The sequence below is a fragment of the Paroedura picta genome, unplaced genomic scaffold (assembly GCF_049243985.1).
Source record: "Paroedura picta isolate Pp20150507F unplaced genomic scaffold, Ppicta_v3.0 Ppicta_v3_sca21, whole genome shotgun sequence".
Lineage (NCBI taxonomy): Eukaryota > Metazoa > Chordata > Lepidosauria > Squamata > Gekkonidae > Paroedura > Paroedura picta.
Genome location: NW_027518618.1, coordinates 2,917,043 through 2,931,168, shown reverse-complemented (window position 1 = coordinate 2,931,168; position 14,126 = coordinate 2,917,043). Strand labels below are relative to the sequence as shown.

Genomic DNA, 14,126 nt, shown 5'->3' with positions numbered 1-14,126 from the left:
ACTACAATTCCCATGAGCCCCTGCCAGCAAATGCAGCTCCTCCTCCCCAGGGTCTCAGGCAGAGGTCTTCCACATTGCCCACATCCTGATCCATACTGGAGATGCCAAGGATTGAACCTGGGACCTTTTGTGGGATGCTCTACCACTGAGTCACACACCTGTATTTTTTCTTGGTGTTCGGGGGGGGGGGTGGAGATTTACATTCCTTCATCAGATTTCTCCTTCAAGCAATTCTGCATGAAGATGTTTGGAGGGAGCCGTCCCATCCCTGTTACCTGCTTTCCATCATTGAAGGTGGCAGGTATTCTCTTCTTGCTTGGAGCCCAATGAATGCCCTTGGCCAAGGGTGGGCAACAGCCTGTCTACCAGCAACCGTAAAACTCCTGCCGGCTCTCCCCCGATACCACTGCAGGCTGGCCAAGTATTTTAAGCAGGTGCAAAAAATCCAAAAGTTCTTTTGTTACATCCTACGGGTCTCAAGACTCGCCAGAGACAAAGGAAACGGAGCAGGCTTCTGAAGCCAAGTGACTTTCCTGACACTTTTGAAACCCACAGTCCGAAGTTGTCCGGAGTAGGACTGCTGACAAACGCTGGCTTTTGGAAAGTCTGGTTTTTAAGACCGATGTTGGTCGCATAAAGCTTGGAAGGGCACTGCCCTAAATCTATTCCTGTGGCAGCCAACTGGCAAAACTGAAAAGGCCCCTAAAGGAGGGTCTCTCCAGCCAGCCAAATTCCACCAAGGAAGCCTCCAGTGGACACCTGAATCCGCCTTGGCTGCATGGGGGGGCCGCCAGTCCTCCACCCCAGCTGCTCAGCTCGGATTATCATAACAATCACCCCCCGAAATTATGCCCCATTCAGCGCTCCCGCCTTTGATTGATTAACTTACAATTTCTGTTTGAATAACCCTGGCCGCTAAGATGCCAAAACTGTAATCTCAGGGGGATACTTAACAGGCCTGGCGGTGGGGATGGTGGTCTCGCTCACACGCTCTTTCTTCTTCAGCCTGACCCCTGCTTAAGCAAGCTGGTAATTGAAGAATGCATTAGTATTCTTCTGGAAGGGCCCAGGAGGGCTCTGCATATGTTCAGGCTGCATCAGATGGCGGGGGGGGGGGGGGGAGCCGGGAGCTGCGCTGGGACTGCCAAAAAAAACCCCAACAACCCACCACTGTTTGCCTGGACATTTTTTGATCTCTCCTCACACCTTCTGCTCTCGGTCTGATGTACTATGAAAACAAACGTAGCCACTGCCACAATTTTTCATCCCGTTTTGTAAGAGGATAATGGATAGGAGCTGGTTTGGAACCAGTTTAACGGGAGCGATCCCCCTTCCTGCACCCAACACCTGAGAGCAGGGGTAGTCAAACTGCGGCCCTCCAGATGTCCATGGACTACAATTCCCAGGAGCCCCTGCCAGCGAATGCTGGCAGGGGCTTCTGGGAATTGTAGTCCATGGACATCTGGAGGGCCGCAGTTTGACTACCCCTGCCTGAGAGGGGTGCTGTGGGTTTGGAGGGGAAGAGGCAACTCCTTGGTCAGGCCCCTCTCCCCTTCCCAGAACCAAGTCTGAGTCCAGGGGCACCTCCGACACCAACAGGGTTTTATCCAGGGTGTCAGTTTTGGTGTGCACAGCACACCTCCTCCGACATGAAGTGGGGATCAGAAGTCCACAAATGTAGGCAGGGGGCTGAAGAGTTTGGACAGATACATTTGTTCGGGTTCAACTCGAGGGGGTGGAACACAAGAGGGGAGACTAACGGACGGATGCATGAGACTAATGAACAGACCCCCAGAAGGGGCCGTGTTGGCCTGCAGCAGGACGTGTAACTTTGAGTCCACTGGAACATTATTTATTTTGATTATTATTTCGATTTATTTCGATTAGAGGCCAACAGGATTGTCGGGGTGTGAGCTTTGGCTGTCGGAAGCTGATGCTCCGCAAATCTTGTGGGTCTCCGAGATGTCCCTGGACTTGAATCCAGCCATTCCCAAGCTGCTCCTCTTGGGCCTCTGGGCAGTGAGAGACCTGCAGGGTGTGTGGCTTGTTAGCAGAGTAAATAAGTGGTTGATATGCACACGCTGTAGTTTAGGATTAGGAGAAAAGGATTTATTTAAGGAATGACCATGCTGGATAGTGTAGGGGAGAGAGAGAGACAGAGCCGGACGACATGGCCGCCTAGCAGAGGGAGAAGGAGAGAGAAGCTTCTGAGAAGAAGCAGGAAATTACCCCTAAGAGTAGCAATCTAGAGACCAACAAGAAGTAACCCTTAACAGGAGAGAAGGGTCCTGACCTCACTGACCTATCTAATGGTCTTCTTGCTGCCCCCTTTAGCCTCTTCTTCTCTTTGTACAGCAGACATTGCCTATTCCAACATGGCTGTCTCTTTTGGAGCAAAAAAAAAAGAAATCCTTCAAACCTAACCCTCCCCCGCGTCCTTGTTTCCGGGGGTGTCTGTTGCTGCCCCAGGAGTGACCTGCCCTCTCCTTTGGCTTTCAGATCCAGTGGTGATCCAGCAGCTCCGAAGGGCATACAAATACTTCAAGGATTACAGGCAGGTGAGTGAGCTTCCTTCTCGCCGCTCTTTGGGCTTAAAGGGCTTTCTCCAAGGGCCCTTCCGCACACACTGGATCATGCCCTCTCCGTCCGCTTAGCAACTGCATTTTGCGGGATGGCAGGGCCAAGTGGGCCGAAACGGCGGTATTTTTCAGCAGGTCCAAAAGAGCCCCAAGTGCCTTCCTGATGCTCCTGATAGAGAAAACTCCTGTGTCCCAATAAGACATTAAAAAGTGTGGAAATCGGGGTGGTATTTCCACAAGGGGGCCTCCCCAGTAAATAGGCTGCTGTGGAAGCCACAGGAAGCCCCCTGGCACTGAATCAGACCCTCCGTCTATCAAGGGCAGCATCACCTGCTCAAGCTGGCAGTGGCTCTCCAGGGTCTCGGGCACAAAGGGTCTTTCCCGTCTCAGGAGATGATGCCGGGGATTGAACCTGGGAGCTTCTGCACACAAAGCAAAGCAGATGCTCAGCCACTGAGCCAAGGCCCCTGCTTGAGCCTGCTGTCAAAAGCAACTTTCCAGGAAGAGTTCAGCTGAGGCTCTCACAATTTCTGTTTCATGGTCTTATTGTTATGATCTTGTTAAGTTATTATTGTTATAATAGTATTGCTGTTACCATGTGTTAATTGTATCCTTCCTTGTTTTCTGTAAACCACCCTGAGCCCTCGGGGAGGGTGGTATAGAAATATAATGAATTAATTAATTACGTTTAGGGCTGTGGGACAGAAAATCCCCCCCCCCAAAAAAAAAGAAAGTTATGGCTTCGTTACTCATCAGGAGGGCTGCAGCTAGTGGGAAAATCAGTTTTACTTTGGCTTGTTGGGCTGCAAAAATAAAGTTGTTGTTATTATTACCACCAACAACTTAAGCTTCTTTCTTTTTTTCAAACTACTGTCTCCCGTTTTAGCCAAGGACAGCTATGACAGAAACACTCAGGCCTGTGGGCACTGGGATCTCCCAAAATTCAGGGATGAAATTGATTTCTCAGTGGGATAATGCATGCGGCATTTTTAGATTGTGCATCTGCTTTTTCTTGAGTTTCTTTGAGCTTTTCCTCCTCCTCCTCCTCCTCCTCCTCCTCCCCGTTCTAATTTGCATAAAGTCACATTCTCTGAAGATCAGATTCTAGTCATTTAGGAATCGGAGTGGCCTTGGGGGAGAACAGAAAGCCAGTTTTGCAAATGACCCGGTTGTCCCAGTGTGGACTGGGCCATTCACCAAACGCTATCCTAGTCAGTTTTCTGTCCAGCGAAAAGCTCCAGAGCTAATCTGCCGGGCTTGCCTGGGCTTCCCCGTCTCCCTCCCTCAGACAACAGCTCCTTGTTGTGGCTCCCAGCTGATGCTTTCCTGGCGGTGTGCCGCCTGGGCGGGAGCTCACACTTTGCCATACGGTGGCCTGGTGCCCGTTGCGGCTGAGCCCCAGCGAAACCTCATCAGCTGTCAGGGTGATAAACTCACACGCCTGACCTCTGCCCCTTGGCAGCGCAAGCTGTTTTCGGTCAAACAGCTTTGCTCCAGTTGAGAGCTCACATTCCTGTTAATGCACACACCACGTGGCGGTTACTGTTGGAGCGCTCCCCCCCTGCCCCCCCTGCCCCCAGCAAGCCATTGATTGGAGAGGGGGGAGGTCAGTTCTCAAAAGACGCTGCCCCTCCTCCGGCAGCTGCAGGGTGGACCCCGCCTTCAGTTTTGTCCCCGTCCAGCAGCCGCCTGAGCCGGCTGAAAGCAAACTTTGAAAAGCTTCAGAGGTTACCGGCAAAAACCTTTCCTGGCTGCTGTCCTACGGCTTATTGGATTCTTAAAGCCAGATTGGTGATGAGGTCCATCCCGGCTTCAGTCCCATCAGACAAATCTCAGTTAAGGCTAGGGTTGCCACACACACACACACACACACACACACACACACACACACACACACACACACAGAGTCCATCCACCAGGTGGGTAAGAGTGGGTAAAGTTAACAGCTCCATGTTAGAAAACTCCTGGAACTTTGAGGTTGATATCTAGGGCAGGGAAGGGCCTCATTGGGGTACAATGCCAATGGAGTCCACCCTCCAAAGCAGGGGTAGTCAAATTGCGGCCCTCCAGATGTCCATGGACCACAATTCCCATGAGCCCCTGCCAGCGAATGCTGGCAGGGGCTCATGGGAATTGTGGTCCATGGACATCTGGAGGGCTGCGGTTTGACTACCCCTGCTCCAAAGCAAACTGATCTCTGCAGTCTGTAATTCCAGGGGATCTTCTTCCCTCCACGCCTGCTTTTTAAGTTAATAACACCAGAAAGTGGACTTTGGGTTGAGGTTTCCCCTTTCTTGCCAGTACAGTTCGTGTCAGCACTCTTCTCCAGCGATTAGAAGAAATTCTGGGGGGGGGGGGGGTTGGGCTCTGTTTTTTTACTGCCCAGAGGAGTCTCAGAGCAGCTTACAATCACCAGCCCTGCCTCTCCCCACAACAGACACCCTATGAGGGAGGCGGAGCTGGGAGAGCTCTTAGAGAACTGTGACTGGCCCAAGGTCACCCAGCTGGCTGTATGTAAAGGTGGAGGAGTGGGGAATCGAACCCAGCTCTCCAGAGTAGAGACTGCGGCTCTTAACTGCTCCACTAAGCTGGCTCTCTAAAGTGTTTTGATTTTGTGCTGAGAGCCAGCCTCCATCTGAGACCGGGGATCCCACACCCAGTCAAGGCATGTTCTGGATCAGGCCTGGCTCACCTTAAGGACAGCCCCACACATAAGCTCTCAGTCCAGTTAGTTATGGGCAGTTGCCCTACGTCTATGATGGATTGTTATGAGTCCCAAGTGGCTTAAGTAGGTAGGTAGTTTGCTTCCAGATTTGCGAGCCTTAGTCACGTTTTAGTGTTTTCTCAATTAACATGAAAGCTACAACCTTGATATTTTAATGGGGCCTGACGTTTGCCACCACAACATAAGAACAGAAGAGTGGGATCAGTGAGGGCCCATCCAGCCCAGCATCCTGCTTCACACAGGACAGCCAGTTCCTCTGGAGGTCCAGCCACAGGGCAGAGAGGCCGAGGCCTTCCCCTGAGAAGACCCTCAGAAGAGCCCTGCTGGGTCAGGCCAGGGAGGGTCCCTCCAGTCCAGCCTCCCGTCTCACCCAGGGGCCAGCCAGTTCCTCTGGAGGTCCAGCCACAGGGCAGGGAGGCCAAGGCCTTCCCCTGAGAAGAACCTCAGAAGCACTCTACTGGATCAGACACATTGTCCATCGAGTCCACAATGTAGGCCACCATTTCCTCTGGAGGGGGCATAAATAGATGGGGCATAAAGGCTGACGCCTTCCTCTGACATTGCCTCTTAGGACTGGGATTCAAAGCCCGACTGCCTCTGACTGTGGAGGTTCCCTTTAGTCCCCATGGCACTTCCCATCAACAAGGGAGAGACCAATTGTTTCACGAGTTGTGAGCCAACAGGGCCAAGAAGCCCCTGAGAGACCTCGCTTCCGAGCCAAACGAAGCTGCCTTCTTGCGTGCTGTGACCCGTGTTCCTGTCTTCAGAGGTTGCAGGAGGGCTGCTTTTATTTTGCAGATGATTATAGAGCCCACCAGTCCAAAGCTGCTCCCGGACCCCCTGAAGGAGCCCTACTATCAGCCCCCTTATACCCTGGTCATTGAACTCACAGACATCCTCCTTCATCCTGAATGGTCGGTAAGTGTCTCTTGGGCCAAGAGAATAACTTTAGACGCTTTTTCCCAGTGTAATGATCGTCTAGGACTGACCGGGGGCCTGGGTTTGGCAAATGGTGGTGCAGAGCTGATGGCCGGATTGAAGGATATTAAATATTCGTTGACTTGCGGTAAAGTCTTAATATCCTGAAAATTAGCAGAGTGCCTGGTATGGCTGGTAAGTGCAGCGTGCAGCAGAGGGCATGCGGTCAGAAAACAACAGAGAAAAAAAAGCACGTTCTCCAAGGGTGCACTTAACTAATATAGTACCTATTTATTAGATAACTTTATTTTTATTAATTATATTTATATGCCGCCCTCCCCAAAGGCTCAGGGCGGTTTACATAAAACATCTAAACAATACACGAAACAATCCATAGCATATAAATAACTGTAACAATAGTATTAATAACTGATAATTGCATCAGTGCAAACAGCAGATCCAGAGCGCATTGATGGAGTTCTGGGAGGGAGGGGGGAGCAGGGGCCCTTCAGACGTTGGTTATGCCTGGCGGAAGAGCTCCTTTTTGCAGGCCCTGCGGAACTGTTTCTACATACTTAGAGATAAAGTGATAAGAGATATTCTAATCTAAATAGCTGGATGGAGGGAGATGCTTGCGGCATCTCTGCCTCTACCATGTTGCAGGTTTGAGGAATGGAGGAGAAGAGGGAAGGCTCCGGGAACAGGAAATTACCCTCTAGGGCAGGGGTAGTCAAACTGCGGCCCTCCAGATGTCCATGGACTACAATTCCCATGAGGGAATTGTAGTCCATGGACATCTGGAGGGCCACAGTTTGACTACCCCTGCCCTAGGGACAGGTCAGTGAGATCAAAGATAGTGGTCACTAACTCGTTCCCGTTTGAGTTGAGTCAGGAGACATCACATAGAGAGCTGTTTCCAACATAGACATGGGTGGAGGCAGCTGCCAACATAAAGGGTGGAGCTAACCGTTTAAACCAGTGGTCCCCAACCTGCGGGCCGCGGCCCGGCACCAGGCCGCAAAGGCCATGGTGCCGGGCCGCGGCTCCCTCTCCCCGCCCCCCCTCCAGTAAAAAACTTCCCAGGCCGCAAGCTTGCGGCCCAGGAAGCTACTTACTGCGGGAGGGCGGGGAGAGGGAATCAGGGCTGGGCCGCGCCCGTGCAGGCCGTGCCCGCGCGGCCCGATCCGCGGGCGCGGCTCGCGGGCGTGGCCCGATCCGAGGGCGCGGCCCGATCAGCGGGCGTGGCTCGCGGGCGCGGCCCGACACGCGGGCGTGGCTCACGGGCACGGCCCGACACGTGGGCGTGGCCCGCGCGGGCGCGGCCCGATGCCCTGCCGGTCCCCAGCCTAATAAAGGTTGGGGACCACTGGTTTAAACCAGCCTTTTTCAACTTTTTGACTGTGGAGGGACACCTGAAATAACTGTTCAGGCTTCAAAGACCCCCACAAGTGATGTCAGCTAAGCCCTGCCTCCCTGCCATGACCCTGGAAGTTTCATTTAAGCTGCCCTGAGCCTTCGAGGAGGGCAGTATATAAATTAAATAAATCTTAATATTTGTGAAGAGCCCCTATGGGAGGAGCGGTGTCCGGGACACGTCCAGATGTCTGGACTCTACTTCTGGTTGCACGGGCTAATCTGGGCATGCCAGCCATGCTAGGTGCGCCCAGATTGGGCCAGCCCCTCAAGTGCCTGCCCCCAGAAGCTGGCCGCAGGGTGCTCAGGCAGCCTTGTGCCCGGACGCTGCCTGCCCACCAAGGAGGGTGCCCCCGCAGGCCCTGGCTTACCCACCGCTTGACCCAGCCGCCAGCATGCATAGCAGGCCAACTGGCTGCAGAGCTGTTGGCCCAGCCGCCAGCGGGACGACCAGGTAGGGGGGCAGCAGCCCTGCATTCTTGGGTACAACGGGCTTTCAGCCTAGTAAATAAATGTGTACATACATGTATCCACCTCCATTCGCTCATTTACGTCTGCTACAGTGGGTCTGAGAAGACACCCCAAACCCCACCCCATACCACAACCAACTCCCTCCCTTTTGATTCTTACACCTGCCCACCAAGCCCTCCAGGTGGAGGTGGCCAGTCCCCTAGTAGGCTTGTACACTTCGGCGCGCTTCAGCGGCCATTCAAGCCCGACATGGAGGGGGGGGAGCCAGTGACACGGGGGGGAGAGGCGGCACCGGCACACGCACACCGACTGGCACGCCAGCACTGCCCCTCTCCCCCACGCCACGGTGCCAGCCGCCTCGGACTTGAATGGCCCCCAAAGCGCACAAGCCTACCCCCTAGCTTGTGGCCCAGTCCATTAAGGGGAAAGGCCACAGACCCCTGGTTGGGAATCCTTGGACTAAACATACTTCTAGACTTTGGATGGCTGTGATCATTTGGTTCTCGGCAAGAGGCAAAGACTTGGATGGCCCAGGCTAGTTAAACAGGGTGAGCCCAAGTTAATTCTTGCCTGGGAGACCACCGAAGGAGTAGTCGGGGGCCACTCCTCAGAGGCGCACAGGGGTCAGCCTCTGAGCATCTCTCCCCTTGAAAACCCTGCAGGCTGCATCTAGGTGCCACTTCTCCCTACCGAGAGAGAGACAAGCGGTTCCACCAGTTGTGAGCCAGCAGGGCCAAGGAGTCCCGGGACCTGATCCTGAGCAAATTCGGTGTTTTAGGATCTTTTGCGGAGTGGGGAGATTGGCAGCTTGGTGGCAGGGATCTGGCACGGCTGGCGCTGGAGCTGATCAGCTGTGGGAGGGAGTAACTCTCCTTTCTGCATTGTTGTTTGTGTCTCCTCCTCTCCTCTCCCACCCGCCTGCCCTCCCGTCTTTTGTCCTCAGCTAGTGACCGGCTGGCGCTTCAAGAAGAGGCCGGGCATCGACAACCTGTTCCAGCAGTTGGCACCGCTCTATGAAATCGTCATCTTCACATCCGAGACAGGCATGGTACGTGCCGCGGGACTGCACCCTCGCCACTTGTGGCCCTGCTGTTGCATCTGTTCTAACGGGGGGTGGGCAGAGGTCCAGCGGAAGGGGGCAGAGTTCCCAGGGACAAACTAGGGAGGGGAAGGGATGCTGATGATGCCGATTATCCCAGAACAGGAAGACTAGTGGGTGTGCTTAGAATCAGATCCCGGGTCCGAAAGTGTCAGACTACGATCTGGAAACTCTCTGGGTGGCTTTGGGTGGGCCATGCCCTCTCAGACTAGCCTGCCTCACAGGGATGTTGTGAGGGTAAAATGGAGAAGCATGTAAGCGGCTCTGGGTCTCCATTGGGCAGAACGGCGGGGTATAAATAAAACACAGAAGCACATAAAGGCACCAGTTAAGCTTATCTGGATACGTGCTGGAAGGACGTATCTAAGTGCCTCTCCTGAACCATGAGGCCTAGAACCTTTTAAAAACAAAGCTGAAGGTCCATGAATATTTTTAAACTCCAGGGCCTTGCATGGTGTGAGGCTAGGCTGAAGGCCCAGGAGCCAGAGCCGCGGAATTTGCATCCAGTGCCGCAGAGAAGGGCAGCTCAGCACAGCCGCCTGCTTTGTACCTGCCAGGCCAGCCTCCCCTCCCCATCCCCCTTTTCCTTCCTTTCTCACGCTTGAGTGGCGGGAGGGGGCAGTCCCCAAGGGGAGCGTGCCGCTGCTTATTTGAATGTGTATGGACCTGCCAGCTCCCCTTTCAGCCTCTTGAATCAGGGCTATTACTGTGCTAATTGAGTGGGTCTGTCCCTGGTGGGGGAGAGAACAGCAGCCTGGGCAGGGGAGCCCCAGGCACGCCTGTCTGGTTGGTTGTTCTTCTCTAGCGATTCCTTTATCCTCCTCGCAGAAGGGGACCCTGGGCTGCGGCTCACTGGCCGGGACTCCACTTGGCCTGCAGAAGGTCCCCGGTTCAATCCCCAACCTCTCTAGTCAAAAGGATCAGGTGGAGAGAGATGAGAAGAACTGGGTTTTTCATATACCCTGCTTTTCACTATCCAAAGGAGACCCAAAACCACTTTCCCTTCCTCTCCCCACAACAGACAACCTGTGAGGTAGGTGGGGCTGAGAGAGCTCTGAGAGAACTGCCCTGCAGGAACAGCCCTACAACAGCTGTGACTGGCCCAAGATCACCCATCTGTGGAGGAGGAATGGGGAATTAAACCTGATTCCAGATCAGAATCATATAACCAATAGAGTTGTAAGGGGCCAGACAGGCCATCTAGTCCAACCCCCTGCTCCATTAGACTCCGCTGCTCTTGAGGCGTCTGTAGTTTTTAACCACTACACCACGCTGGCTTTCATGCAGGAGGTGACCTTTCTGCCTGAGATCCTAGAGAGCTGCTGACAGTCTGCATTGTGGAGCGGGTTGAACTAGATGACCCTGGAGGTCCCTCCCAATTCTGTGATTCTGAGTAGACAAGGCTGACCTTGGTGGACAGGGCAGTGGGGCTCATTCGGTATAAGGCAGCCTTGCAGGTATTTGCAGCAGCTGAGGATCCAGAAATTTTTTTCCAGAAAACAAGATTCAAATCATTGTCAAGGCCCTCAAAATTTCCCAGGGCGAAAGCTCTGGCCAAGTAAGCTTATACCCTGGGGTAAACAGGGCTACCGGGCTCAAACGTCGCACAGGCTGAACCTCTCTTGCCGCGGAAACCCTGCAGAGCCCCCCTAAGTCAGCTGCTACTTAACCGCCCTGTCCAGCACCACTGTGGATTCAGCTCCTGCTGCAGCCCCCCTGCGGGTGTGTGGTGGGGGAGGGACAAAGGTCTTCGTGCCAAGGGTAACCCCAGCCCTCCTCTTCCGTTCCAGACTGCTTTCCCCCTCATCGACAGCGTCGATCCTCATGGATTCATCTCCTACCGGCTTTTCCGCGATGCCACCCGTTACATGGATGGGCACCACGTCAAGGTATTTATCCCTGGACTGGCCCATAAGCAGAGCTGTCGCCCTTGGGGCAGCCTTTCTCAGTTTTGTTCCCATTGAGAAGCCCTTGAAAAACTCCCCAGCCGTCAAGGAACCTCAGAAGTGGCCCCATCGTGCAGAATGGGGTTGGGGAGCAGAGCTGCAGACATGTCCACCCAGGGCCCCTCCTCTTCCCACCCCCTCCAAACCCATCCTTGACCGTTTTGGAAGGGGGGGACAGATCAACAGAATGATCTATGATCCTATCGCCCGATGAATGTTTAACAAGTTTAAAAAATACATAAACATGAATTAACTCCCACTCATTTGAGAAGCACTCTCAGGGCTGCCAGGAGGCCCTGGTGGAGTAAGGCTGCTGCCGGGAGTCGGTGTCATCCAGGAGAGTCAATCAGTTCCACCGGCCACCTTTGCGGAGCCACATTTAATCTTGTTCTAAAGTGGGTCACAGTTCTAGCGGGCCTCCCTGCCCCAGTCCGCCCGGTTAACAATAATCATTTTTACATCCCAACTTAGGGCTGTGCTCTTTGGCTCGCTTCGGCCGCCCCAGCAATCACCGAAGCCCGAAGCGGCACGGAGAAGGCCAGTGCTGTGGAGAGGAGGGGCGGCAGTGCCAGCGGCTTGCCAATCAGTGGCCACCGCTGTCCCTCCACACCACGACACTGGCCACCTCGGGCTTTGGGCAGCGCACACCCCCTAATCGCAGCCTTTCCCGGTTGGCTTCATGGCAACATGAAGTTAAAACATTCCCTTAAAGAAATTATATCTGGATGCAACATGTATAATTTAGGTTTTAAAGTTTTGTTTCATGTCGCTGCCTCTTTACAATGAAAATCTGTCAGGGGCAGGGGGGGGGGGCGTAGATCAGTGTTTGGGCAGATTGACTGGCTGGGTGGGATGCGCAGAGAGGCCTGCGTCTTCAGGCCTGGCGGAAGAGCTCCGTTTTATGGCCGCTCCAGAATTGTTTGAAGTCCTGGGCAGCCCTGAGCTCATTTGGGAGGGCATTCCACCAAGACAGGGCCCAAAAACCTGGCCGTGGCTGAGGACACTTTTACCTGAATGGTTCATTTCCACCCGAGAAATAAATTCTTCCATATAGCCCACCTCTTTTACCATCAGGATGTATTTTCCAGCGCAGCAGTTAGTAGTTGGTGGCCTTCCCCCCCCCCCGCCCCGCCCCCCCTATTTTTGGGAAACTGTTTTTAAAGTGATTTTAAAGTTAATACCTCTGTATTTTAATACCTCTGTCTTTGTAGAACTATTGTATTTGGTATGTTGTGACCCACTTCACTGGAGGGCGGTATAGAAATACGATGCTAAATTAAAACGAAAGTCTGCCGGTCCCTCTGAATGGGTCTGGGGAAGAAAGGGGGCACAGGGGGCACATGGGCTTCTGCCTTTCCCTACTGGGAAAAATCTCCGTGGGGTGACAGACACATGAGCCGAACTGTCACCTGCTCTCATCTGGCTTAGTGGCTGAATCCTCTTGAGAGGCTGCCCTGGAAGGCCCGCCTCTAGAAAAGTTTGGGCTGAAGAGCCTTCCCCCAGAGCGCCCACCTGGGAGACCGGCCGAACCCAAAATGTGATGATTGAAATGGAGGGGGGGGAGTGGAATTTCAAAGGTTAATTATCACATCATTCAGGCCCGGTCCTGTTTCATACCGGGGCACTTGGGGTATCTCGTGAGCATCAGAGCTACCCAGCTGCCTTTCCACAGCTGCCCAGATTGTACAGCCCGCTTAGAAGCACAAGGAGGCCGGGACGCCAGATGCGTGCCAGCTCCCATCCCTCAAACCAAGTTCCCCCGCGTCTGCCCTCCACAATAGAGGCCAGGATGTCTTTGCTGCGAGCCTTCTGTCTGCCTCTTCTCCCCTCCCCTCCCCTCCCCTCCTGCTCTTCACCTCCCATCTGCTGCCCGGAGCCTGTTGGGTGTCCTTTTCTCTCAATGGCCCGGACTGCCACGCTCTGGAGCCTGATTGATGTCAGGGCTTTTTTTTGTGTGTGTTAAGCAAAAGGTGGTGGGGGGTGCCAAGGGGGGAGGAAGGGGGCAAGGGTGCTCCCCTCCTGCTGGGGAGCATTTCGGCCACTCATGGCAGCTCTGGAATCAGCCCTCCTGAGCACCAGAGGAAGTTTTCCCTGGGTCCAGGGCCTGTGGATCTGCCCCGAGCGTCTCGCACTAGGTCTGAGATGACCTCGGATACGCCAAGATAAGCGTCCAAGAGCACCTTTAAGACCAACAAAGATTTATTCAAGCACTCTGTGCGTGCACTCGAAAGCTCACGCCTTGACTAAATCTTTGTTGGTCTAAAAGGTGCCGTTGGACTCTCGTTTTGTTGTGCTGCTTCAGACCAACACGGCGGCCGGCTCAAATCTGTCGGATACTCCAAGATGAATTTTTAAGTGGTTGAAGCAGGGCTGGCAGGGGAGGAGGTTGATTAATTTTCTTTCATCAGAAGATAAAATTGCTTTGCACTGCCGCGGGTACTGACCAGGGGGGCTTGGCCCCTCTGCTGATGGATTTTAGAAGTGACGTTTTTCCTCTTATGGCAGAGGAAGAGACCAGCTGAATGCCACAATGGCGTTGGGTTGTTCCATAAGGCCCTCGTTTCTCTGGCGGGCACCCGGGAAGCGTCTTTTGGGGGGCAGCCCCACAATCCTGGACCAACTGAGCCAGGAAGAGCACTTGGCCCCCTCAGTGTCAGTCTTCGGGACAAAGCTTGAGTCCAGAAGACACTTTAATTCTTGGTAGAAGCTTTCATGAGTTTCCAGACTCCTTCAGTTGCACACTTGAAATCTCACACCATGGATTAAACTCCGTTGGCCTTAAAGGTGCCCAAAGGATGCCAACTTTGTGCTGTTGCCTCAGACCAGCCCGGCAGCCCCCCTGAATCAATCATCAGGAAGCGTCTGGAGGCAGTTGTCTCTGGGGCTGCGTTTGGCTGGTTTACTCAGGAGCAGTCCTCATGGGAGTCTTCAGGTTGTGATCTTTAATGAGTTCTTATCCTTTTTGTTTTATTTTT

General features: G+C 53.7%; 1 protein-coding gene across 1 annotated transcript in view; it reads left to right on the top strand.

Moving 5' to 3' along the window:
* TIMM50 (translocase of inner mitochondrial membrane 50) overlaps positions 1–14,126 on the top strand; it is a 46,955-nt gene that overhangs the window by 29,425 nt on the left and 3,404 nt on the right. The window contains exons 5-8 of the mRNA XM_077318501.1: positions 2,500–2,558; positions 6,103–6,222; positions 9,050–9,154; positions 10,996–11,094. Coding sequence (XP_077174616.1) covers positions 2,500–2,558; positions 6,103–6,222; positions 9,050–9,154; positions 10,996–11,094 — 383 coding nt within the window. The remainder of the gene's footprint in view (positions 1–2,499; positions 2,559–6,102; positions 6,223–9,049; positions 9,155–10,995; positions 11,095–14,126) is intronic.